This window comes from Megalops cyprinoides, chromosome 22 (assembly GCF_013368585.1).
Source record: "Megalops cyprinoides isolate fMegCyp1 chromosome 22, fMegCyp1.pri, whole genome shotgun sequence".
Taxonomy (NCBI): Eukaryota; Metazoa; Chordata; class Actinopteri; order Elopiformes; family Megalopidae; genus Megalops; species Megalops cyprinoides.
The window spans coordinates 8760360-8787593 of NC_050604.1; the positions used below are offsets into that span (position 1 = coordinate 8760360).

At 48.4% G+C, this 27234-nt stretch overlaps 1 protein-coding gene across 1 annotated transcript; it reads right to left on the minus strand.

Annotated features, from left to right (window-relative positions):
* Positions 1 to 777: 777 nt before the first annotated feature.
* On the minus strand, positions 778 to 22604 carry LOC118769702 (tudor domain-containing protein 7B-like). Its single transcript, XM_036516978.1, has 16 exons — positions 22398 to 22604; positions 20278 to 20422; positions 15918 to 16119; positions 12457 to 12539; positions 12113 to 12336; positions 11146 to 11684; positions 9620 to 9815; positions 9146 to 9257; positions 8591 to 8793; positions 7345 to 7479; positions 6631 to 6714; positions 5040 to 5174; positions 4029 to 4139; positions 2945 to 3411; positions 2245 to 2405; positions 778 to 1204 (listed from the first exon to the last, which is right to left on the minus strand). Exons 1-16 carry the CDS (start codon positions 22602 to 22604, stop codon positions 984 to 986), a joined length of 3225 nt encoding a protein of 1074 aa, XP_036372871.1. The 3' UTR covers positions 778 to 983.
* Positions 22605 to 27234: the final 4630 nt, after the last annotated feature.

The window sequence follows — 27234 nt, forward strand, 5'->3', positions numbered from 1 at the left end:
ATCCCATAACGCGTGTTCCGACCTCGAAGGTCATTCTGAACATCGAATGGTCCCAGAAGCTCCATTCTACACTTAAAATATTGAAAGGTCTTTTTTTTTAGCAATGTACTACAACAGGAACACAAGCCTGTGCCCTGTACAAATCCACAAGGTGCCTTTGGAATCAAATATTTTATGATGCAAAGTTCAATACAGACCCAAGTCTGAAAAGCTAATAACGAATTCAATGAAGTATCAGACAGTTCTTTATGAACACATTTTTAATGAAATTTAACAAAATGCAGCAAAAACGTATTTCGTTAACCATTTCTAGAGCATACTACTTATGCTGTTAAACTTAAAGTAAACCTTACACTTAACAAAACAAAAGGTAGCGCTTCGGTCATAGAGGTTTATACACAATATATTTATATATTCAGCATAACACTTCCACATTGCAGTTTGCTTCAATACAATGCAGCCATTTTGTCTTGCCGCTGCTATGAAAATATGGTTTAATAAACACCAGTGAGTAAACTATGCGCACAAACCCTGGTGAAGGAATTCCAAACATTTCAAAGTGCAGGGGAGTCTGCAAAAAAAAAGCCAAGGATTTCAGGACACAAACAAAAATACTATTCAACCGCTAAGCAAAACAGCTGTAAAGACAAATGGCTCCACCGTATGATGCAAACCGAGAGATTGCTTAGCTCCTGTTGGATATCTGTAAAAAACAAAAATAAATAATTAAATAAAGTTAAATGAGCAGACCTCTGTAAACTACCTTAATCGTTGCGATCTGAGAGCTGAAGCCAGGCTGATGTCTGAGCACATGTAGTACGCTGTGTGTAGGTTACCATACCGTTGGGAAACTGAACTCTGAATACTGTAACAGTTGGAACTCTGTATCGGGTGCCCCCCGGACAGCACGGATCTGTGTGTGTGCGTGCGTGCGTGCGTGTGTGTGAGCGGGGGGGGGCACAGCTCCGCTCCGTGTGTCCGCGTTACGCGGCTTTGCTCAGCTCGTCGGCGAACTCGGACATGATGTCGTGCACCCAGATGTCCTTCTCCTCGTTGGCCGTGTCCACAAGGTAGACCACCACCTTGCGGTCCCAGGGCTGGGTGGCCTCATGCACCGCCTCGATCTGGGCCACCAGAGGCTTCTTCTCCACGTGGTTCCGGAACACGATGGAGGCTTCCTCAGACCACTGCCTGGGCTTCACCCCTGCAGAGAGAGAGAGAGACAGAGAGAGACGCAGAGAGAAAGAGAGAGAGAGAGAGGGGAGGGGATGGAGGAGGGAAAGAGAAAGGGGTAAGAGAGAGGGAGCGTGAAGAGGAGGAGGGAGGGCAGGGTAAGAGAAAAAGGGATGGAATGATCAAGGAAGAGGGAGGAGAGATGAAGAGAAGATTAAGGTGATGAGTACAAAAGTGGGGGGGGGGGGTGGTAAGCGGAGAGGGGTACATATGGCAGTTTGAGGGAGAGGAGGGTTGTATAGAGGAAGAGAGATGGAGGAGCAGGAGATGGGGGTGGGGGAGACAGGAAGAAATCAAGGGAACGTCAACCTCCAAGACTCCTCCTCCCTGTGGTGTGAGGATAAGATGTAAGAAGTTCAAGCAATTTGTGCGTTTGTTCTTTTAATTTGCTGTATATTAACGGTGCAACTGTTAAACAGCTGCAAATCAAATGACTGAAAAGCAGACACCTTCACATCCAAATCACAATGCTTGAATTGAACTGTCTACAGTGTCTCCCAAATGTGTGATCCCATCAAAAATTGTGCTACATCAGTATGACCACCAGAGGGCTCCCTACTCTATGTATAACGTACAGCATTTCTCAAAGCTGCTCTGAGAGTCCTAGGCATGGCCAGTGTATGGCCACAAAATAAATCTTTCTTCGGCTGGATCTGGCCCACAGACTAACCTACTGTGGTATTCTTCCTGACACAAGGATTCAGAAAAAAACAAATTTACAGGTGACAAATACTTATTTCATTTCAGTTTAACAGGGATTTCAACTGGGGAAAAATGATAAACTCAAAATTCAACATGATACTATAATGAGTGTGAGTGACAGACATCATGCTATGTGTTTAAAAAAAAAAAAAAGAAGGAACTTATTCAGTTGGTCAACTGTAAACCAATTCATCACGGCACAGGTTCACTACAAACCAGAACCGTTGTGTGGGTGTTGGAGATGGAGGAGTGTGATCCGATGGCGAGGGTGGCGGCGGTGGCGGGGGATGGGGGTGGGGGGGTCCTCACCCGCCAGCTGCGCGGTGATGCCCTGGAAGGGAAGCTGCCGGAACTCGTTGATGAGAGGCTGCAGCTGGGTGAGGCTGACCAGCTCATGCTTGCCGTAGTCCAGCTCGTACACCGACACCAGCCCGTTGGTCAGGATGCCCTTCACCAGCACGCGGTGCCAGCTACGGGGAGGAGGAAGAACCCAGGGGTTAGCGACACGTCGTACACGCCCCCCCGGGGGCTCATGGGAAATACTCTGGGTGGCCACATGACACGGACAGACAGCCTGGTTGTTCTTGGGTATCAGGTGCTGGACAGATCCGCTGGTCTTTTACGTCATCTGGACGGACTAACAGCGGGAATTGACAATTAGGCTGAAGCAGCCATAAGTTATAAAGACCACAGCGAGAGCTCCTCTTCATACCGCACTCTCCTTAACAAAAGGTGCCACTAAAAAACTCACTCATCAGAGATCCATCTGAGGCTGCAAACATCACATATAAAGTGCAAAAGTTCAAAGGTCACTGCTTACACACACTGACTATTTCCATCCCCAGAATCTGGCCAGTCTATCAGGCACAGAGACACTCAGCTAGTGAGCTACGGCATCAGGAATCACAGGGGAAATGGAAGTCCCACCACGTGCTATAACTCCAGGGGACACCAGCAGGTTGAATGGCGGGTAGAAATTGATCCCACCCACTCCGTTTTCTGCACTCACTTGTTCTCCACCTTGGCGGCGTAGATCTGGTTCTTCTCCACGCTCAGCGGCTTCTCCTCCATCTTGTTGTAGTAGAGGATCATCTCCCCCATCAGCACCACCAGCTTGTACAGGTCCTGCCAGGGCTGCAGCACGAAGTGGCCCGGGTGGCAGGCCACCGACACGTAGATGTCCATGTTGTGGCCGGCCTGCGGCAGCTCCAGCAGCGGGGGCAGCTGCGGGGGGGCGGCGGGGCCCTTCCCCGGCTCGGCCCGCGGGGCCGCCGCCGGCGGGGGGCTGCTGGGCTTGGAAGAGGGGGGCGCCGGCGCCCTGGAGGGGCTGCGGCTGCTCAGGAAGACGTCCTTCTGGTGCTTCCACACGTCCGAGTCGGCCAGCTGCCGGTTGACGCTGCGCCCGGCATCGGCGGCCCCCTTGGATGTGTACAGGTGGATGTGCACCACGCCTTTGGCGGTGTCCAGCTTGGCGACCTGGTATGCAGTACACATGGGGGTCACAGGGCAAATCCGTCATTTATTAATCTTAGAAATAAAACAGACGGGGACTGCACTGATTTGAGACACGTCTCTAAGCCGTCCTGGTGCTGTAGGACTGCGGAGCTGCTAGGCTCCACTAGGCCTTGTCCACTGTAGAGCTGGAACCACTGTGCTTACGCCACAGCATCCGAAGATCTTTTCTTTGAAAGCAAAAGAAATCCAAAATTCAAAGACAGCAAAATGACCCAGAACTAGCAACAATAGCAGCAGCTGACATAGTTACCCCTCGTTCAGGTAAAGAGAAAAAGAGAAAACAAAAAAACTGGCAACCCAGACAGCCTGGTTCCAGTTCTACAGTGGAATAGGGGTATGATGAGCCAGCCTGGTTCCAGCTCTATAGTGGAAATGGGCTATTGTATGAGCAAGCCTGGTTCTAGTTCTACCTTGCAAAGTGGATATTATAGGCCAGCCTAGTTGTAGCTCTACAGTGGTAAAGCAATAAATAAAGGCACTCAGAACCTAAACCCCCAGACGCTGAGCGCTGGAACGAGAAGCCAAGCTGGCCGGATTAAACCAGCTGTGGACCCCGAGGCCCTGGAGCTGATACTGACCTTCATGCTGCAGTCTGTGGAGTTGAGCACGGCGTCTCTCAGCCACATCACTGCGTCTGGGGTCCAGGAGCCCACACTCACAGACAGGTCTGCCAGGCAGCACTTAATGGCCTGAGAAGAGACACCACAAGGGGGCAGTGTTGCACAGCTGTTACTGATCTGGCCTTCTAACCAAGAGACTGCAGGTGCAAATGTAAGGAAAGCAGCCCTGAGCAAGGTACTTCACCTGAACAGCTTCATAGCATCTACACAGCATGTAAAGGCATCTTGTGTAAAAACATCAGACATAGGAGTCCCCTCAAATGGAAAGAAATTGAAGTGCTGCTCAAATTACAAGTTAGAATTACCCCTGTGACTGACTCCTACTTTCAACCTACTTTCCTAATGAAAAAAACAATAAACCATACCTTGTTATTGTCATGAGTTCATAATTAATAATTCTGCACAGTAAACATCAGAAAGCCACTGAAATTTGTCAAAATAATTATACCTTCTGACTTCCAACACAACACCAGCTCCTACTGACAGCTTTTAATATTCATACAAGGAGCAGCTTTGTGTGCCATGATGGGGCTTGTTGAGAATCTGCACTTTTGAAAACGTAAGCTTTTTTACACTTGATTTGTGTGCGTTCTGTGCATGCTGGGTGAATCTCATGAGAGGTGGCCAAGCCAAACTACAGTTGCTGAGCAATCTATCGCTTGGCCAACCAAGGAACCAATGAAGGAACCAATGAAAGACTGAAAGGTCTTATCAGGTGTTGCACTTGCCTATTAAGATATGACTTAATTAAACCTACATGATAACAATCAATAGGTGCAAAGGTAGAGACGCTACTGTTTTTGTCTATGCCATGTATAAGCTCACAAGCTATATGTTGTCCAAGTCGCTACAGGTCAGCAGTTATGTACCAATCATAGCACAAGCCAGCTGGACAGGGCACTTAGCTCAGAATATGGGCCCCTCAGTAATGGTGGCATGAGGAACGCGGTGTGCGCCTGCCTGTCTGACCTGGGGCGGGATGGCAATGAGCTCACGCAGGAAAGGGGGCGGGATCTCCCTCAGCTCGATCACCTCCACGGAGGCGGGCACGCCCAGGTCCACGAACTGGATGTCCAGCACGCGGCTGCCGTGCAGGTTGGTGATCTGCGATGGGGGAGAGAGACGGGGCCTGCTGAGGCACAGCGACGGAAAGCAGGGAGCATGAGGACGCTACGCAGTCTGGCTGCGGTCTGCGCATGAGGACGCTACAGTCTCGCTGCGGTCTGCGCATGAGGACGCTACAGTCTCGCTGCGGTCTGCGCATGAGGACTGCGCATGAGGGCGCTGCACAGTCTCGCTGCGGTCTGCGCATATGGACGCTACACAGTCTCGCTGCGGTCTGCGCATAAGGACGCTACACAGTCTCGCTGCGGTCTGCGCATAAGGACGCTACAGTCTTGCTGCGGTCTGCGCATAAGGACACTACAGTCTCGCTGCGGTCTGCGCATAAGGACGCTACAGTCTTGCTGCGGTCTGCGCATAAGGACGCTACAGTCTGGCTGCGGTCTGCGCATAAGGACACTAGTCTCGCTGCGGTCTGCGCATAAGGACGCTACAGTCTCGCTGCGGTCTGCGCATAAGGACGCTGTACAGTCTCGCTGCGGTCTGCGCATAAGGACGCTACAGTCTCGCTGCGGTCTGCGCATAAGGACGCTACAGTCTTGCTGCGGTCTGCGCATAAGGACGCTGTACAGTCTCGCTGCGGTCTGCGCATGAGGACTGCGCATGAGGGCGCTGCACAGTCTCGCTGCGGTCTGCGCATGAGGACTGCGCATGAGGGCGCTGCACAGTCTCGCTGCGGTCTGCGCATGAGGGCGCTGCACAGTCTCGCTGCGGTCTGCGCATAAGGACGCTACAGTCTCGCTGCGGTCTGCGCATAAGGACACTAGTCTCGCTGCGGTCTGCGCATAAGGACACTACAGTCTCGCTGCGGTCTGCGCATATGGACGCTACACAGTCTCGCTGCGGTCTGCGCATAAGGACGCTGTACAGTCTCGCTGCGGTCTGCGCATATGGACGCTACACAGTCTCGCTGCGGTCTGCGCATAAGGACGCTGTACAGTCTCGCTGCGGTCTGCGCATAAGGACACTAGTCTCGCTGCGGTCTGCGCATAAGGACGCTACAGTCTCGCTGCGGTCTGCGCATAAGGACGCTACAGTCTGGCTGCGGTCTGCGCATAAGGACGCTACAGTCTCGCTGCGGTCTGCGCATAAGGACGCTACACAGTCTCGCTGCGGTCTGCGCATAAGGACGCTGTACAGTCTCGCTGCGGTCTGCGCATATGGACGCTTACTCCTGTCTCCTATGCTTACTCCTATCAAAACTCTCAGGCACCTAAAGCTACTCTCCCTACAAATTACTATAACTCTTCAACCAAACACTTTTGCTGAACTTTGCTGTCAAACAGAAACTGACTTCTTCCCCTAGTTCCATTTAGAGAAAAATTTCATATTTGAAAAAAGGCAATGATTTTTTAATGGAACAACATTTCTCACAGGCATTTGTTTTTGTGTTTCTGTTGACCGCTGGCCTTTTAGAAAATCACAGAGGGGTGCTCACCTCGACCCGGGACCATTTGCCTTTATAACGCGCCAGACAACATTTCCCACAGAAAGGCCTGGACACCAGGAACTCAGACGTGACCTTTCAAAACAGGAAATTACATCATGGTTCTTATTCTCACTCCACAACCCATACAGCCAAACTCGGAAGTAAAAAAGTAGGCAAATTTATTGCAGGTAAACAATCGCTCTTCAAACTTAATATACTGTATTTCTCAGAGTAATTTCCAGAATGATCTCAGACCACTACTGACATGACAATGCGAAATTACACCAGCAGGGTAAAGTACTGATAATTTCACTTTAATAACTGAGGTGCGTTCTCTGGTAAAACTTCTTCCTCCGCAGCTTTTTCAGTGCACTTAGATTTGATTGAGGAACTAATGCATTGCACTTCAAAGCATGGGTATTTACCCAACACAAAATCTGAGAAGTGAGCAAAGGCCATCATGGCTGTACAGCTCTGCTGGGTCTTCAGGTCATTCACTTTCACCACCCCCTGAAAGATTCCGCAGCCTCAGCGCTAACATTCGGTGCACTCGATTCGGTGCAGTATCCACCATCAGGCACTACTTCTTAATTAGTGGTGGGGCAGAGAGAGACGGAGAGGATCTCGCAGGGCTGCAGAGGAGTGGTCGTTCGTGACTGAAACACACTGGAGACGGTGTGGGTCAGCATCCGTCTCTGGAGTCTGGCGGAGTCTGTGTGGTACCTGGGACTGAAAGTAGGCCTCTGTCTTCTCCAGTATTTCATTCAGCTTGGCGAGGCCTCGCGAAGGCAGCTGGCAGAAGATGGTCCCGTCCGAGCACACGTTGGTCACCGACACGTTCGTGTAGGTGCTGTTCACCTGCAGGGGATTAACGCGCAAACTGACACGCAGGCCTCGGTTATTACATCAGCAGAAGCGAGAGGAAGCCACAAGGTGCACGGACGCGCGCTGCGGACCCTGTGAGCGTTTACCACTGTAAACTCAAACATCAACAGCCAGATTAGGCGGCCACAAAGCAGAATCCGCACGATTCTTAGGGTAAGGATATAAGGGTTACACGGAGGAAAAAGGAGCTTAAAACTACGGTCTGCTTCCTAGAAGTGAGAAACTGGCGCGAATGACAGAAAATGAAACGCGTCTCGAGGTCCGCGAGCGCACACTCCGATACTTCACAACAGCTGCTCGCAGGCACAGTAACGGAGAGCAGGATCCGCGGCCTGTTGTGTCATATGGCGCATGTGACGACGGATGAGAGGGGCCTGTTGTGCGGTATGTGGGTCAGCATGACATAACTTAGCGCGCTTCGAGACGGCCGTGCCAATTAGACACAGCTGTTTACTGTACATTCTTCTGAAGCCTCCCTCCGCTAATACCACCGTTTCAAGACCGCTGCGCATATTCCGAGGCCCGGGACGGCGCTCGTTTTTCTGATATCCCACAGTGGGAGGGAGAGCACTGATGAAGCATCGTGGTCTCCATGCTTATTGGACCTTGCCATGAAAAATCATTGTTGAGGTAGCTGCAATGGCGTGGACCATACACATTTTTAAATTAACCGATCAAAGCAATACGGTCAATTCCCTACAGCTGCATATAGAATAAATGTGTACTCTTTTACTGCAAAGTATAAAGCTGTTCCCATTTTACTCCCCACTGACTTACTTACTCCTGCATATGCATACTCTGGTTAAGTGCGTAAGGTCATAACATTCCAGAGCCCGGCAATTATTAGGAGGCCACTGTACAGCAAACTCGGTCAGCGGTGTCAAAATTAAATTGCACAACAGGCTCAAGTTCAGTTCAGACCACGGCTGTAATTAACGACGACATGACCAGAGGCAGTGTGTCGCTGGCTTCGGCCATATTCACACACCGAAAGCGTGCCACGCTATTCCACAGAATGGGGTTTCCACATGGAGAGGCATCAGGATCTGCGTGACGCCACCGGGGGCCCGGCCCACAGGCCTACCTGCAGGGGGTTCTCCAGGGACTTGTCCTGCATGGCCTTGAGGCAGGCGGCGTTGATGTTGACATCATCATCCTGCGACGTGTCGTACAGGACCACCAGCGGCGTCTCCTCCCTCTGCAGGATCTCGGCCAGCAGGATCTTGCCGCAGGCCAGGGACTCGAACCTCTTCAGCACCGCCGGCTCCTGGCAGAAGGGCTCCAGGCCTGGAAGGAAGCAGGCTGTGTCTTAGCTTTAGGGACGAGTCCCGCTCCACGCCAACGGACACGCCCTCCCTACGCTTCAACCGCACCCTGGCCTGAAGCAGCAATCGACTGAACCAAGCACCACCTTCAGCCTGACCTCACTTGCAGAAGCTGAGCAGTCTAAGGTTTCTCGTGTGAGCAGAGGCATGTAAGCCACAGAAGATTTTTTGTTACTGAGGAACAACAAAATTCCACTCAAATCATTCTAAATGCTCTTCATTCCTCCTAATCTCAATCAAAACTCCATTTTCTCAGTCCATTTTACCCCCACCTGCTCTCTGACGGGTGAAAGAAGCACACAGACCGTGCTCACCTGCCAGCTTGACTTTCGCAGCTTGGAAGGGCAGCCTGAAGAACTTCTCGTGCAGATCCAGGAGCTTGCGTTTTCCAATGACCTCCGAGAACCCGTGGTCCACATAATAAACCTGCAGAGTCCCACAGAACACAGCATGGGACAGCGGTGTGGTGGAGCGGTAAGGAGCAGGGCTCGTAACCGAAAAAAAAACGTTGCTGGTTTGACTCCCTGCTAGGCACTGCTGTTGTACCCTTGGGCAAGGTAATTAACCCACAATTGCCTCAAAAAATATCCAGCTGTATAAATGGATAAAATTCTAACATGTTGCATGCAAGTCATTCTGGGTAAGTAAGTCTATTAAATGACAATAATGTAATGTTATGAAATGGCAACCCTAACCGCATGGCAAGAAAAATCCACCCAAAACAGAGGAGTAGCAGAAAGGTGTGTGGGCGTGGGGGCGTTAGCGACGCGGAGCTAGCGCTCTCGCACCTTCACTTTGTCGGCCATGACGTCGCACACTTGGGCCCGGAGCACCTCCTCCTCCTCCTCTTCCTCGGCCTTGACGGCGGCCAGCTGGCCGGTGGCGGGGGACAGCAGGGCCTTCCTGGCGCCGCCCTGGCCGTAGAACTCGCGCATCTCGTCCTCCAGCTGCTCCTGGGCCTGGGAGTAGCCCTCGCCGATGTACCTGCAGGGGGGAGGAGGGCGGGGTCAGCCGGATGCCAAAGACACTAACCAGGCACGCTGATCCAGAGGCCTGGTCTTCAACAAACTCTGTACTATAATGGGTACGCCAAGGGTGAGGCACTTCACTGAATCCCCTGCTATGAAAATATACATATGGCTGTGCAACAAATCGGTCAATGGATTTTCTAGTTAACACATTTAGTCTGTATTACCGACAATGCTGATCAGTCACTGCTCAACCACTGATCACCAGTGTTGATCAGCCATTGTTCACCCAGTGACCTACCATTTCAGTTGCTTATATCAGTGTTTCCCAATCCTACTCCTGGAGGCACACTGTCCTGCATATATTCTATCGATCCTTGCTGCTTGATTAAATCAGGTGTGCTCAGCTAATCAAAAGTGCCACTGATGAGTTCAGTCAGGTAGGTAGAGCAAGGATAGATAGAAGATATGCAGGACAGTGTGCCTCCAGGAGTAGGATTGGGAAACACTGGCTTATATGATGTGTACTCTGGGTTCATATTGACAGTTTCACCACAACAGTACATGTTCCACTTAATAAGGGTGCTGATTTCTCAGTATTCTAACGCATCGGCCTCATAACTTGGCCCTCTTATGCCAATGTGTGTGCTGATGGCGGCTGCATTGTGTCCTTATTCCTGACTGTGAGCTCTGTGCGAGGAACAACGTGAGACATCTAAGGTTAGAGCCGACCACATCCGAGTCGAGCTGACATTGTGATTTGTGACCTGAATGTTCCTTCTAAAAATGGCTTCCCTCTATGTGGGTCTGGAACAGACACATGTCTCATGCATTTTAATACAAACTCAGCTTTTACCTGAACTACTTTCAGAGAAATTATCCTTTCCCCCCCCCCCCTCACATAAGCTGTAAAATTACTGCAGGGATATGTTCATTTAGTTCTTCTATGACTACAAAACACTTAGCTTGATCTTATCTCATCTCTCTCAAAAGGTAATGAACACCTGAAAATGTGTACAAAAAATATGGCACATAACAGGCTAAATTCACTAGCTTGAAAGCAAGACCACTACACTACAATATGAGCACGCTACTACCTGTACAACAGTTAGCAGAGAACACCAAGTCTCCCAGTATGTCTAACAGTGGGGCTTTAGTCCATTTCCCACCCATTCAACAATACCACATGAATGCCACTATATTAGCCATAGAAAGGAAAAGAATGCATCTGAGTAATCAGAATGTAAATTGTTAGAAAGAAGGGAAGACAGCCAGATTGGCAGCCATGGTCAAAGCGGATTGGTTGGGGACAGCGAGGGGGCGGGGCTAAGAAGGCGGTGCCTTGCCTGAGGATGACGCTATTGGTGCTGGCGGCCTCCACCACCAGCACAGAGGGGTACTCCTCCTTGGGGATGGCGAGGGGGGGCACGGCCTGGCTGCTGAGCCGCCGGCCCACCTCCTCCCGGGCCCGCGGCCCCGCCCCGGGGTCCAGCCGGTTGCGATTCTCGTCCTCGGCGGCGCGGGCGTACAGGATGGCCTTCTTGGTGTTGTCGGGCATGGGGTACTCCACGGTGGAGATGTCGGCGAGCAGGGAGAGGTCGCTCAGCACGTGCTCGGGGAACTTGGCCTTGTAGGCCTCCTGGAAGAGCTTGGGCAGGGCGTGCGCCCACAGCCCGTTGCTGTATTTCCCCAGCAGCTCCGCCAGCTTCAGCTTGACGTCCGGGGGCAGCTCGGCCGGGGGCGGGGGTGCGGGCGCGGGCGCGGCGCGGGCAGGGATGTAGGACTTCTGTCTGGCCGGGGGGAGGGAGGGGGCCTTGGTCTGGTGGATGTCTTTGGAGGGGTACAGCAGTCGCTCTGAAGGGTTGCTACTGCAAGGCTTTTCCACCTGGAGGGACAACAGGACAGAAGCCCTCTGGCACACAGCTGTGTAAAACCAACCAGCTCCATTTAGGACTATATCATATACACGTTTCTCATGATGCAAATTTAGCCACCTGGTCTATTAGACAGGCCATACCATGCATTTGTCAGACTAGTGTTTGACTGTACCAATGTATATGCGTGACCAATGTTCCATCGAATCATGCACGTGCTTGACTAGTGTTCAATCACACCATACATATGGGTGACCAGTGTTCCACCCCATCATGTACTGTGACTGGTGTTAGATTGTACTGTTCATATGCGAGACCGGTGATTGACTGTACCATGCATACGTGTGCCTGGGATTCAACCATATCGTATCACCGTACCACATGCATCACCGGTGTTCCACTCTATTTTGTGTATGAGTGACGGGCGTTACGACTGTACCGTGCATATGTGCGACCAGTGTTCAAGCTCTTTCAGCGCGTCCATGGGAAGGTCCTGTTTGTACAGCTCGCGGTACAGATGGGGCAGCTTGGACACCCAGAATCCATTGCTGTGCTTGTTCAGAACCTCTTTGAGCCGGTTCTGGACCACCTGCGGGTTGTAGCCGCTGGACTGGGGCAGCCGGGGCTTCCCCGGGGGGACGCTCTCGTTTGGGGCGGCGGGCACTGGAAGACACAGGACCCCCCCCTCTTTAGCAACTCTCCCCCTGGTCCGACACAACACTTCCACAACGGCACAGCAACGCTGTCAGAGCACACAAATCTGCCACAGAGGGTCCCATTTACCGCTGCTCTGCTGAGAGTTTCTGCTGAGGTGTGCGTGCACTTCCTTCTGAAACCGGGAGGGGAGGGTCAACCTCTTGTCTGACCTAAACACAAAGAGCAGAAGTCAGTGAAGTCACTTAGATTCAATTCAATTCCAACATTCTGCCATTACAACCTTCCTTTGACATTTCAACGCTCGCAGAAATCCATTTCGAATGATTTCCGCGAAGAGAGAAAATCACCAGACGAACAGAAGTGGACTTTAAAGACAGGGCCACTTTTAAACCGATATAATTAAGAGCCACTCCTTCCCCATAGCTCTGATGGACCGAAACACAGAAGCTGTTTTTTTTAGGTCGGACTTGGGATGATCACCTACTCATTCTGGAGTTTAACAGTTTTCACCAGTGGGGCTATTTTGGAGGGTTTATCCATTCAATGCCACTCGCTTCTACGCAGGCTACGAAAAGAACAAACATCTCAACTAAACGGCTAAGAATAAATCAATCTTTTGGGGAAAAAAATACGAATGTTGCATCTTAATGAACAAACAGTCCATGATGACTGGCAGCCCTAACGGATGGCCTTTTATAATTCAAAGTGCTCTCTCTGTCTTTATATCCCACCTTCTGTATGAGACGGTTTTCATTTTAAATTTGATGTACATTGGCTGACAACAGCTTCCACGCTTCAAATACCATGAAAACGTAGTGCAAAGCGGTTAAGAAAATACTTCAAGTGTCTTGGGATTTTAAGGTATCCGGAGGTGGGGGGCAGGGGGGTGTTGATGTTGTGTGTCTACCTCCGTTCCTCTATCTGTCTGTCCATGAATGTCTATCAATGAATGCATTTGCCACAATTTCCCTCTCAGCAAAAGAAGCCCCTTTTAATTGATGCCACAACCGCACTGCATTTGATGAGAGTAGCAGATCAGCCACATACTGTACTGCTGGGGATGTGCTGATTCACTATGCGGGATGCAGAATGGCTAATCTGCACTACAAAGGGGGGATCAGGTGGCCGTTTTCGGGCTGTTCGGCCTGGCCTCATTTATGCTGTTCCGGGTTCATTTTCCCATTGTGTTCACGAAAAACCTTTTTTATTTTGGGTGGGGTGTCGGGGGTTGGGGGGGGGGGGGGAGTAATATAATAATGCAGAAAACCGCCTGGTGATGTCAGTTGTTTTCTCTGGCCTGGGCCGCGCCGTGTCTGAAAGGGGTTGGCTAGGGAGAGCTGTGATCGCGTGGAGAGTGCCGAGTCAGCGGGGGGTGGAGGGTGGTCCCCCCCCCCGCCGCAAGCCGCGGGGGTCCAGTCTCATTCATCGCGGCACGGGCGCTCCGTGCTGACCGCGCTGCCAGAGAAAGTTCCACTAGATACCGGGGTTAGCGTCTGTGCCAGGCCGGCTCTGCTGCTGGACCCCGCTCTTCCAAAGGGAGAGACCTCAAGGACCGCGACTCGGACTGATCTGAGACCAGCTCCTAGTCCCAGTCAACATCAGGATCCTCCTTATTTAGTAGGGTGCATTTTTCATTTTTTTTTATGTTTGATAATGCAGACAGTACCTCTGACGTGAGAAATGACATAATCAAGGTGGCAAATGTCACACTACTAAAGTGTAGCAGCCTTTGAAGTATTTCAAGTGAGGCAGCACCAAGGAGCACTTAAGCTTAAGTAAAGGCGGGCTTTGAGCCAGGGCCTGGGTGTGAAGGAGCAAAACAGAAACCACAGCTTCCTCAAAGAAGTAATAATCCAAGATGATAACCTCCTTAATCAGCATTCCACTGTGCAGCCACAAGCCTTCATGTATTCAATCCCGGCATGCTCCAGCAGGCAGGACTCACTGACTTCTGGCAATTATCAGGGAGGGGAAAAGTACACATCAGACGAAATGTATATATTCAGACTGCTTCATCTACACACAAATACACTATTGGGTACTGGGTGCCTCCATTAGCCCCTGTGGCCCAAAATAATGTGCCGAAGCAGAAATAAAGACATTCTGAAGGTACTGAGAGTGAACACACCGACTTCACTGTGTTGAAAGACTGGAGATTAAACCAAGGGAAAACGACATTAGTTACCCATTTGCACTCATCAGACGTTGACCTGAACGATGTGCATTACAGTTCTGTGAGAGTTAGCATGGCCTGCCCAGCTATTCTACCGGACATAAAAGCTCCACTCCACCCCCTGACTTCCAACAGATAAAAACTATAAATCAAGGAGGTTATACTGCTGCTAAGCAAGAAAGAAACCATTTAAGTATGAACAGACCATACATAAATATTCTGTATACTGTGAAGGTAGGAGTCCCTTAGGCTAAGCAGACAATCATAATGTTATTCCTGGTCAGAAGAACACACCATACATTTTCCCTATTCTGACAGCATTTAGTTTACACACTGCCCCTTGAGTGTAGTGACATTGTGTGTGAGCGTGCGTCTTTTTGCTATCTTAGCCTGGCTGAACTGACCCACCTTAGCTTCAGTGTGAAATTGGTGCCCCTCTATCCTAGCCAGCATATATCTGGCTTTTTGGAGCCATCTTTCACACTGCCTCAGAGGCAATTTACTGCAAGCTAAGAGCCAGTGACTGTGTAGTATGAATGGAGCTGGCAAATTGCCGGAATTGGTACAGCACATGCACTGGAGCGTAATATAACGCACCTCCAATACCAGACAGCTTTGCTGTGTTAACAGCTGCAGAGTTTTCCACATTTCCTTAGCGATCAAAATTTCCTGTTTTTCGTTGTTAAAAATGGCAGCAGATTTAGCTGCTGTTTAACAAGCTCTATTTGCAGTTCGGCTCCCCTTGGGAACATCAGCATCTCAAACAGCACTTTCTTTTTTCCCTTGTGTGGTTAAAAATGAAGCTGATAAATCTGTTTGTACCATCATACACTGTCCAAAAATGTCATTAAACAACACTGGCGTACAACACTCATGTGAGCATGATGAACAATCTGTTGGGAGACATTCTTGACAAAACCAACTATCAAATATATTCAAAGTTTTAAGGAAAGCAATTTTAGTTTAGGGTAAATGTAAGAATCTACATCAGCGTTTCCCAAACCTCTCCTTGAGGACCCCTTGTCCTGCATGTTTTAGATCTCTCCCTGCTCCAACACAGCTGATTCAAATGATCAACTCGTTATGAACTCCTAAAGCTGCTTACTAACAAACTGATCATTTAAATCAGCTGTGTTGGAGCAGGGAGAGATCTAAAACATGCAGGACAGGGGGTCCTCCAGGAGAGGTCTGGGAAACGCTGATCTACATGATGCATTTGGTTAAGGCCATTTTGCCTACTGTGAATGTGAATGGTACAACACCAGCATTTCAGCAGCATCAGTGTGAAAGGTGACCAGAGTAAAGCCAGCTTTTTAACTCCAAGGTGTTTTGGTATTGTTAGGGGTCAGAAGGCATTGCGAGCGCGCGTGTTTATGCGTACATGCACATGCACCCGCCCCCTACACACACTCACCTCTCGCACTGCACGGGGGCCTTCTTCATCTGCATGCTGGGCGCTCTCATCTGCGGCATGGTGACCCTCCCGTCGGGCTGGGTGTCCCGCATGCAGGCCTGCCGGTGGTCGCCGTAGCACCCGGGGCGGCCGCCCGGGTGCGTCACGCCCCGGCCGGTGCGGCCCGTGTGGTCGGGCTGCCGCAGGGACGTCCTGGGCTTGGCTGCGGGAGAGCCGTGGGGGAGGAGTCTGGGTCAGTCAATCAAACCCTCGGGGAGCGGCGCCCGTGACCTCACAATGGAAGTCCCGCTGTAACACTCATGCCGCTTTTTTCATTGAAACAAGCATAAGACGCCAGCATGAACACTACGTCTTTAAAATGGACCACAACAAATGAGATCAGGTGCAATGATCAGCTGCTGTGCTCTGGACTGCTATTTGCCTGACTCAGGGCAAGGCTGAACAAGCGAGACTCTGTTACTCTGTGTTACCACGGCTGTCTGCTCTGAGGACGTGAGCAGGTCTTCTGCACTCCCCAGCCCCCGGGGGAGCTCAGCCCTTAGTCAGAGCTCCTTTGTTGCAAACATCAAGGGAAAATCAACCCAGAACAACCTTTACTCTAAGATCCTTCAATATTGCAGTGTTTAAAATGCTTAAAACTAAAATTTAAAGCGGTCAGAAATGACCAGTCTCACGGAAAAGGATCTTGCTTCCCATCGCTCAAATTTCTGTGGTCCCTGTGGCTACTTTGCGAAAGCTTTTTCAGTCAACTTTGCAATTAGCATAATCTGCATATTTAATTAGCACCTACAGTTAATTACATTTTTCAAAAAAAAAAAAAACTAGCAAGCAGTGGTGAGCAGTCACGTTGAAAGTATCGTGCCCGTTCACAAACACTTCACACATCAAATGATGAGTTTTCCCTGAGATTCATTCTCTCGGAGTACAACCCAAAATGCCTTTAAACATTAAAGACAGGGTTTCAGGCAGACCTGCGAATGCCAGGCAGTCCAGACAGATAAAGCGATACACTGCAGGAAATAAGGAGAATGTGGACAGAGAGGGACCTGTGCCAGGAGCAAATAGCAGGCAGATGGGCTCCCCTCCCAGCGTCGCACTTACATGGTGCAGGTCTCGCGGCCGTCGCCCCACCTGCCGGCCAGCGCGCGGACGTGTCAATCAGAGTCCAGGGCATCGCCTCCTCCAGCATAACGGCGCGGGACGGGCGGCGGGCGCACCATCCGCCCGCTCTCCCTACCCCCCCGTCGGCCGCAGGCGGGGCCATGGAAGGGCCCGGCCGTGCCAGCTTCCGCGGAGTCGCCGTCCGGAGGCGCTCGGGGGCGCGGGCCGCGAAACGGGGGAGGGGGCCGCCCGGGGGCCGCTGCTCTCCCGCCTCGCCCCCTCCTTCCCGGCGCTCTCGTCTCTCGCCGGGCAGAGGGAGGCGGCGGGCATCCTCTCGCGCCGGCGTCGCTGCGATCCGAGGACGCTGCAGCTGCGGGAGGGGTGCACTCCCTTCCAGCGACAAAAAGCCACAGCAGCAGCAGCAGCGGCGGCGGCAGCAGCAGGAGGAGGAGGAGCGAGAGGAGGAGGGGGCGGGGGGAGAGACCAGCGTCTGGCCTGATATTGGGCTTTATTCTTAGCTCCTTGTACACTGGGAAATTTCCTCAGAGGGCCACAGAAATAGGCCAGATCCCGTACCTTGCTGGTTTTGAATAATAGCACAGAGTACAAAGGAACATTTCTGGCATAGCACTGACAATGAATTTTTTTTATGCAAAAAGAGACTGCTTTGTGTTGAAAAGCAATTCTGCAGAGATCAACTTTGGGTCAGCAGTAACGATTCCAGAATATTCAGTGACGCCTTCTGCTCCTTAATGAGAACAGAGCGTAAAAAACTGCTTGCACGGGAAGGCTCGACAATATCAAAAACTACCCAAGTGAGACCGAATATTGCAAACGAGAAGACAGTTCGTAAAAATAACTCTGTGGTGCCCCGGAAAAAGCAGACGCAGCATGAAGAAAAGTGGACTCAGACCAGACTCATAGCTGCGTGCTCCGTGTTACAAATATTGTACTCCTGCGCAGGTACAGACAATCGAAGCAGTGTGCCTTTGGGCTCCACCCGTGGGGACGCAGTGCTTGTACGCATGCAGAAAGATGTGCAAGGACTTGTAGACCTTGCGATCATGCAGTCCAGTACGCACAAATGCATCTGGGAAGGAGATTACTGCAGATTTACATCTACATTTATTCATTTAGCAGACGCTTTTATCCTGACATAGGTTACAGTTCTTTACAATGTTATCCATTTATACAGCTGGATATTTTTACTGAGGCAATTGTGGGTTAAGTACCTTGCCCAAGGGTACAGCAGCAGTGTCCCAGTGGGGATCGAACCGGCAACCTTTCGGTTACGAGTCCTGCTCCTTAACCACTATGCTACACTGCCGCCCAGATGGTGCACACTGCACTCAGACCCTTGTATCTAATGAGTCATTTCACAAAACGGTCTGTCCGAGCACAGCTGAGAGACCAGCAAAAAAGTCAACCTCGTATTAATGCGTTTTCACCCAAACTCTGTCACTTTGAGTGGAGGAGGTGAGGCAGAGAAGAACCATGCTTTGCTGCAAGATGTCGGTGAAGCAACGGAACGACGTTCGGCTTAAAACCTCACTGCCACACATGACCCACTCACAAGCAACCAAAACCAATTAGAGAGCAGGTGCACAGTTGAATGACGTCCTCAAAAGGAAAAAATTCCACGTTGTGCACTTTCCCAAAACTGTGTTATTTTTCTCAGTATTTATTAGCATGATTTGACCAATAAGGTGCTTGCGGGGGAATGTCAGACCATCTTGTTAACACTGACACATGCACAGGACGAAAGTTGCTCTATGGCTAGCTTACTAACTGAACACGATCTATTTAACAATAGTTGAGACAGCAAATACTGCATTTAGTTTTACTACTGGGACCACCCTATCTAAAATACTGCTACTATAAATCCCTTACATTTGATTAAATGTTAAAAGGAGCACAGCTGTGCTTCACTTTGCTTAACAATGTAAGTAAAATTCAGTGTTTCTCAATCCTACTCCTGGAGCCCCCCTGCCCTGCATATCTTCTATCTATCCTTGCTCCAAACACACCTGATTGAAATTAGCGATTAAATCAGGTGTGCTCAGCTAATCAAAAGTGCCACTGCTGAGTTCAGTCAGGTAGGTAGAGCAGGGAAAGATTGAAAACGTGCAGAGCAGGGGGGGGGCCCCGGGAGCAGGATTGAGAATCAGTGAAGTAGATGATATAACAGCTGTAACATGATGGCCCACTGAACCAGCTTGTGAATGCAATGTAAAAAGAAAGCTACACATTTTGATTTAGCTAGTAAACACGTGCCAGATTTCGATCGACTGACAATCTAGCTGAGCTTTTTTATCCAACAAACTGAATTGTAAAAATGTCAGAGAAACATAGCAATGGCAGAAAACTGCTTTCTGCATTGTGACGTGAAACCAGGCAGTCATGAGACAACAGTCACAATGAACTCAGAACCATTCAGGCCTTTGTCGGTCTCTGAAATGCACTCATTAGGCAAGAACGAACAATCAACATCAACAGAGATACCGGGAGAAAGAACAGTACGTTAATCATATGATCAGCTACAAAAAAAGTCTAGGACAGGGAGTTCAATTTAATTGCGTCGTTGCCAAATGTTTGACGTGATTGCTTTTGCCCATGTCATTTGTAGGTGTTGATAGCAAAGACACAAAAAGACACATTACATATACAAGATACCTAGCCCCATTTCAGTGTTTGTGCTTCAGTGAGCACCAAACAATGCACAAACCACACCCCAACTGAAGGGTCCCAAACCCAACACATTAGTTTATACAGTCCAGAAGCAAACTATTGAAGAAAGTTGCTTTGTGAATTTAACATTTAACCCATTGGAGATGGATAAAGCAATATCGAGGCCAGGGGTTGATTACAGAATGATAATGAATGAAGTATGTATTACGAATAATACAGCCCATCTGCAGAACCAAAACGTCTTCATGGAAATTAACCCTGCAACCTCAAATTCAGAGGAGTGGAAGAGAACCTCCTTCTATATTGCAATTAAGAAAATTATTAATGGTTTTATTGTTACATTACTAAGCGAGTTATATTAATGAAAGCGTTTCTCCATAGTTCAGCCTGCTTCTAGAGTGGCCGGCGGGGCAGACGCAATCACCATGAAAGAGAGGCTCTGTTCATAGAGATAATGACACAATGTTCCAGCACATTCCAAACCATCTGGAGCTTCCCTCTGGCGCTGCGGGAAAGTGCAGAGTCATACAGCAGGGGTGGGGCGGCGGCGGGGGCTCCGTCACGGACTCACCGTTGAGCACGAAGGGCGTGGTGGGCTTGACCCGCATCTGGCAGTTGACGAGCTGGGAGCAGCCGGCCTTCTTGGAGGTGCGCTGGCGGGCCACCAGCTGGGCAATGTGTGCTGTCTCCTTGCAGACGGCGGCGAAGCACACCACCTGGTGGGGGGGGGGGGGGGGGGGGGGGGGGCGGAGACAGAGAACCAGGTCACCACCGGGGGTAACTCTCGACGCTAAGGAGGAGACGGCCGTTACAGGACGAGGCCACGTTACGAAGGAGGGTCGCTCGCGCCCTCCAATCGGATCGCGGCGCTGTCAGAGAAGAATGCCCGGTCGCCGAAGAGGGGCACATGCCCGTCCCCCGCTGCCTTCCGTGACTAAGCGTTTGTTGACAGCGGCCTTTTTTGTGGATCTGTGGTAATCGCATCAAAACACTGAGCGCATCAGTTTCAGTGCAAAATACCATGATGCATCTGGCAGAAGACAGAAAGTTGGAGAAAAACACTCACTTCAAAGGCAACAAGCGCAACACATTTTTTAAACTATGCGCACATTGTGCCATAATTTTCACCCAACTGACAGCTCATATTTAACAGGAACATGAGATTAACCTGAGTTTCTGAGGAAAAAAAAAATATTCAAAAACTCCAAAATGTTTCAAATGCTGAGCATACACCCAGTAACAAAGCCGATTCAAAAAAGTATGGCCAAAGTAACATTTTCCCTGAGTTTAAATATATCATGGCATCACCAATAGACACTCCATCAGCTCAAGCTCATGCATGCAATTTAAAGCACATGTTTCTGGAACACGCTTCCTTAATCTGAAAACCTGCATTTAAAGGATCAGGGGCCACAAACATGGATGGGTTACCTGCTGCTAAATTTTCATTTGAAGGGAACTATTCACAAGCTTAGCTCCATACTCAAGACGAACTGTGCTTCACCCAAATGCAGGATTCCTCTACCTCTTCTATACAGATTAAAGTCTTGTAAGGGCTGCTAAATTCAGGACAGAACTCCTTCAGTAAGTTCGGGAGTGAAAAACGAGATTCTGCAGTTGCCCAGAGACATTTCTGCGCAAAAACACAGTGCTCTCTGTTCACAATTACACGTGGAGGTAAATGAGACGATCAGGTTATGTCATCAGGGCTATCAAGTCACAAGCGGCTCTCCAAATGTAAATGTTTCTTGTGAGAGGGGAAAATTACAGAGCGCACTTCCAGCACCCATTCTGACAGGCATCTCATCCACCTTCCCAGACACAGGGGTCCTCTAATCTCCTATACACGATAGAGTGTATTCCAAGAAATGACATGTCACACAAAGAAGCAGAAAGCCCACTAAAACTGGCATCACTGTAAGTCTACAATCTGTAAATAAGGTCAGTGTTCAGTGTTACTTCAATTCAGCTACACAGGGTTCAGTTACACGGGCTGTACACGCAGAAAATAGCGCAGACTCTAGCATTTAGTTTGTGGCAAAGACGATATGTCCGATGGAATGCCCATATGTTGCATCAGTTGTAAAGCTTATGTAATCGATTCATTACCTACCAAATGACACTTGTCATGCTTACCCATGTTTTCTCAAGTTAGCAAGCACAGTAATGGTCATTCTGGCTGCTACCAGAAAGAACCAAAAAACGTGGTATTTAAGTGGTATCCATGCCTACAATGTAATTCAGTATCTTTGCAAAGTGTACTTCCCTCAGATTATAGCATGATGCAGAGTTATTCATTGAATTACTACTCAGCGGACATCACTTCCGGACATCACTGCAGGATATTGATGGAAGTGATTTAGGTACCTCTCTATGCCCGCTCGGATTTATAACCCGTACCGTTCCGTTTCACATTCTTGCCCACAACACCACACCCCAGCCAGCGTCGTTCCTGTTGCAGCAGTGTGATACAGCGGTAAGAAGGGTATGAACACCAATTAGCCCAAAGGCTGCCACTGCTGTTGTACTCTCGGGCAAGGTACTCAGTCCAAACTGCTTCGGTAAACGGATACCATGTAAGAACTGTGAGCTATGGAAGTCCCTCTGGATAAGAGCACCTAAGCAACTGAAATAATAATGCAATAATGTGACCTCACTGGAGTTGGGGCGGGGCGGGGTGGGTCTCCTCACCTCTCCCATTCGGCTGCGCTCCATTCTGACCACCGAGGGGATGCTGTGCAGGAAGGCCTCCATGGACGGATAGCCCATCTGCTTGTGGGGGATGTACTCGCCCGTCAGCGACTTGTAGTCCGCCTGCAGCCGAGACAACGACACGCCGTTCTTGTTGGACTGCAGCACCGCCCGCAGCATCTTCTTCAACATCTCCATGTCCGACATCCTCCGAGAAACAAAGGGGGACGTTAAAGCACAGCCCCCCCCCCCTCTGTGGGGTGGAGTATGGGAGGGACGGTGCCTCTGAGACAATGACCCCTTTTAGGTCAGCGATGGGGAAAAATGAAAAAAAATCACCTGTTCAGGTGCCCAGCACTAATAGCTAATAGTGTGTTTACTCATTAGAAACAGCTGAGAAACTAGACCTACTTTTAGTATGGGGCTTATTTAAACTGATTTGCCCAGTCAACAGTTTAAACTGCATGCAACGTTGTGCATTGAGGTTCAAGCTAAGACCAATTTAAATCCAAAGGACACCTACAATCTAATGTCCAAAACGGATGGGTAATATTATACAATTACTGACTGAATAAAATGGCATGTTTTGAATGGCTAGCTATAACCATTATCATCTCATGTTTAAATTAGACTTATATTATGACAGCTTCCAAATTAAAGAAAAAAATATTCAAGCACTTGATTCCTCTGCTCATGGGTAATGATCTCTCCCTTACGTCCAGAGAAATAAGACGAATATATCTCCAAACATACAGAGGTGAGGTAGCTAACGTTGTTTAACCAGCGAGATTGGTCAAATACAAACCACAACCCTTGTCAGCATTTTTAACGTGAAAACGCCCCCTCGCTTGTTGCTCTTACTAGTCAGAGGCCTTCAAAAAATATATTAATAAAAATCAGTTTACATAATGATTTCATTACGGCGTATTTGTAAGAGAAGCCTGTCTCGGAGGTGCGATAAAGCTTCCCCGCCAAACTCACTGACTGGCTACCCAAATACTTATGGTAAACAATCACCGAGATAGCCAGGTAATGTAGCTGGCCCACCTGAGATACAAATTATTCAAAACTAGCATTAGATATTCTTAGCATTATGAATTTAATCTAAATCATGTAACTACTTAAAACTACATAGTTAAATATTTAGCAAGGTTGTCCAACAGTCAACTCACAATCATGCCACCGAAGTAGGCCTACCTGCCGTAGCTAGCTGGCTAGCTTTAAAGCAGAAGATGATCGTTCCTCCGCACAGTTTGACCCAAGTAGCTACCGTTAGCTCGTTGGCACCCGAGCTGGCAACAGAAGTATTCCCCAACGACAAATTGGTAACGTCAGTAAATCAAGAGGCACTTATAAGCTTAACCAGCAAAACCAATCGCAATTATGTAGTAAACCAGAACAATATCCCTGTTGCTACGTTTGTTGGCAAGTTGAGTTTTGCTGATTTGGGTTGCGTTAAATTGGGTCACTACAGCTATATTTCGATGTCTGGTCATTTGAATTTAGGAGTTCAGATGTAAGGCCTTCTGGGAAAAGTCGAACTTCCTGACGTAATTGCCCTAAAGATACTAATCTATCCAAGTAGCCTACACCACATCGAGATCATAGCGTTAAATGCATTAAGCTACGACGGCAGCTCTGTTATTTATCTAGCAATGGGCTATAGCATATAATTTCTGCTGTAGCCATAGTTTAATTAGACTACTGATGTGTCACCTTATTGTTGATCTTATTGTTCAGGCTACTAACCGCCTATCCTACCTTGGTTAGCTAAACTTCTTGTAACCTCACATTAAACCTAGTGCAGTTCTACATGTCCAATATGTAAGCAATAATAGATAACTATTTTCCGCCCACACCTTACATTCGGTAACTGCCATGAAAATTAAACTTATTCTGGAGTTGGTTATAAGTTAGTCCATACCACGACAAGATTTATTATTTAAAATATGGGTCAGATTTTCCGTTTTCGAGCCGCATGGAATTCCGCACCCATATTTATAGGGTAAGGATGCCCTTGAGGTGCTCAAAGAGGATGGGAAAAGTCAACCAGATAAGCTCAATAGATCAGATGTTGCCAGTGCGCAATATTTTGCGCCGCATGGCGCAAGAAAATTAAAGCACCCTACCCAAAATTAACTGTAGTCGTGCTTCATCGTGTTGTGATCTCATCAAGCAGCAGCCAGCAGTAAAGGAATTTAGACCGTATTTCAAGGATGGTTCTGGTCAGGCAACTGTCAAATTAATTCCTGACGCGACCAGCTAGCTATCTTATGTGGGGGGAAAAAAGCCCTCGGTTGTCGGGGCGATGCTTCAATCAGGTGTCTCTTGAAAATAATAGATCAATTCTGCATTTCATGAAAATCTACTTCATTCCTCCCAATCACAACTTAAATTCATAATAAGTAAATTAGGCTATACGAAACAGCCTAGCACTCGAAAATAAAATTTAAAAAAATAATAATCTTACGACGTAGCTTTATTTATTATTACCTAAGATTGTTTTAGATTGGAGTATCTTGGCGTAGTGGGCACTTTTAATAAACTTTCGGTTCTAGAGTAGGTGTATTTGGTATCTGTGTGGGAACCCAACAAAACGCATCCCGGTGATGCGTGCTTCTCAAGGAACGAATGCGAACAAGCTTCGAACACATGCAGTCAAGCTTCTCGAAAAGTAAGTTTCCATCATTTCATTAACTTCCTTTTTAATTTAGGCTACTGATTTGCAAGCCTTAGTCTTAGTAACCCTTAAATGCCAAACTCCATACCCTATCTGATTAGAATATGTGCAGAAGACATGGAAAATATGCGGGTCTTCAATGTGACACACCCTTTCCTAAACCGCTTGACACCGCCGCCGTACTTCACTGGCACATAGCCTACAATCGCATTTACTTCCGAACTAAGGTATCAACCAAAATCTCATGTCCACAATAGCTACGTAGATTAATTACTTATCTACAATATCTAGAGATACCGATGATTGTGCATTTTTGTTTGAATTCAGTGTCTCAACGATTGTCACGTCACGTCAGACGCACTTGCCGGCTAATTCGCAAAGTTGAGCACTTCGAGCGGGGAGCAGACTATCTACAGGCTCTACAAAAACGAAAAACATAAACGAAGCGATTAAGACTTTGCAAATTGTCCAATTTTCAGAGAAGACTGGATACAAAGTCTTGTTTTAGAAGCTGTCGGTGACTTCACATCAGGGGTTAGGTGCTTTGCAAAACTAAATTAATTATTATAGCCATCAGATCCATACAGCAGTACAAATGAATGTGATATGTGTAAACTAAAGTAATTTAGATGAACCCAGTGTAATCTTGTAATTTCTGGATTAATATTTGAACACTTTCTTTCTTGGTTCTTACCTGTCTTTGGATGTGGGATGGATATCCCAGTTATTTACGTTTCGCTTGTAACACTCCCGGTCGGTGCCTCTCCTTCCCCGACCGCGTCTCCGACGGTCTCTCCCGGCCGCTTGTTTGGCTATGTACCAGTGCTGCGATTGGCCAGCCTGCAATCCGCGCCTGTTAATGAGCCACGTGAACGCAGGCGTCACAACAAACCGCTCGGGGAAGGGAAAAGAATTTGTCTATCCTGCCACTGCGCATTGTTGGGATAAAGGTAGCCTACCAACATGCTCTGAAGGGTTTATATCCCCATTTGCTGTCATGCATCTAATCCAATCTAAGTTCATTTCAGTTTAAGTTTTTTTTTTGTTTGTTTTATCCAATAAACTTCAAGGCTAATTTCATAAAAATTTCTGTCCATTTCGAGCATTTGTCCGATCGTTTTAGTGTGCATTGTCTTGGAGATTGTCTTGGAACTGTCGGGGAAAGAGTGAAAGGAGAGACACATTTAGCCTTCCATGGACCTCCTGTACACCCTTTGAGAACTGAGAAAGAAAAATACTTATTGTCATTATGTGTACAAAATCAGGCTCATTTGAACTCCTTCCCGCATTACCTTACTGTATGTGTCCAAACACTGCTGCTGGGGGGTAAATATAACCACACATTTTTGGGGTTGAAATGGGCTGTTGCTCCTATTAGTTTGGCCTACTAATTGTTATTGCCATGGTTGTTACTGTTATCATTATTGATTGTGACCTCAATGAGGCGTTTCATTTGTTAAACAAGCACTTTTGTGTTTTAAACTGATCATTTACCACATATGGGTGGCAGATGTAAGGCAATAATGATATTTCATTCTGGACCTGATGAATAATAGCTAAGGAAATTTAGAGGAGAGTGTGTCCGTACCCTTTACACCTATACATCCTTATCTGTAATACAACGATTGGCCTGTGTGCACCTTAAACAAAAATCTAGTCCCCATGAAAGAAGCAGATAGTTAGTGAGCAGATGTATGACATCACAGTTGTCACATGGCGCTAGGCAATGTCAGGTGATGTCACACTTCCTGCCAGAGACCACTACGTTGCCACCCCCCATAACCCTTGTGTTAAGTGCAGAAACATCTCGATAGGTATAGCGCCGTGCCTGTCATGTTTCATCTAGTGACTGGCGCTGCGACAGCCATGTGCCACTTCTCACACCAATGTGGCAAAGGGGGTGTTTGCCAGAATGAGCTGGTAGCCAGCTTAACCCAGATGGGAGGGTTGGGGGGGTTGTACAGCATAGTGGAATGGGTCAGACCCTTTAACAAAGTAGTAATAAGCCACATTGAAGCTTAATCGCGGTGACATCATAGATGTGCTTGCCACAGCATTGAACAATAGAATATGACAAAGAGCTGATATTAGCTGAAACAAAAGAAGTGATGGCCAATTACACAGGTTTCCAACGGCGCTGCTGTTCCTTTTTAACAC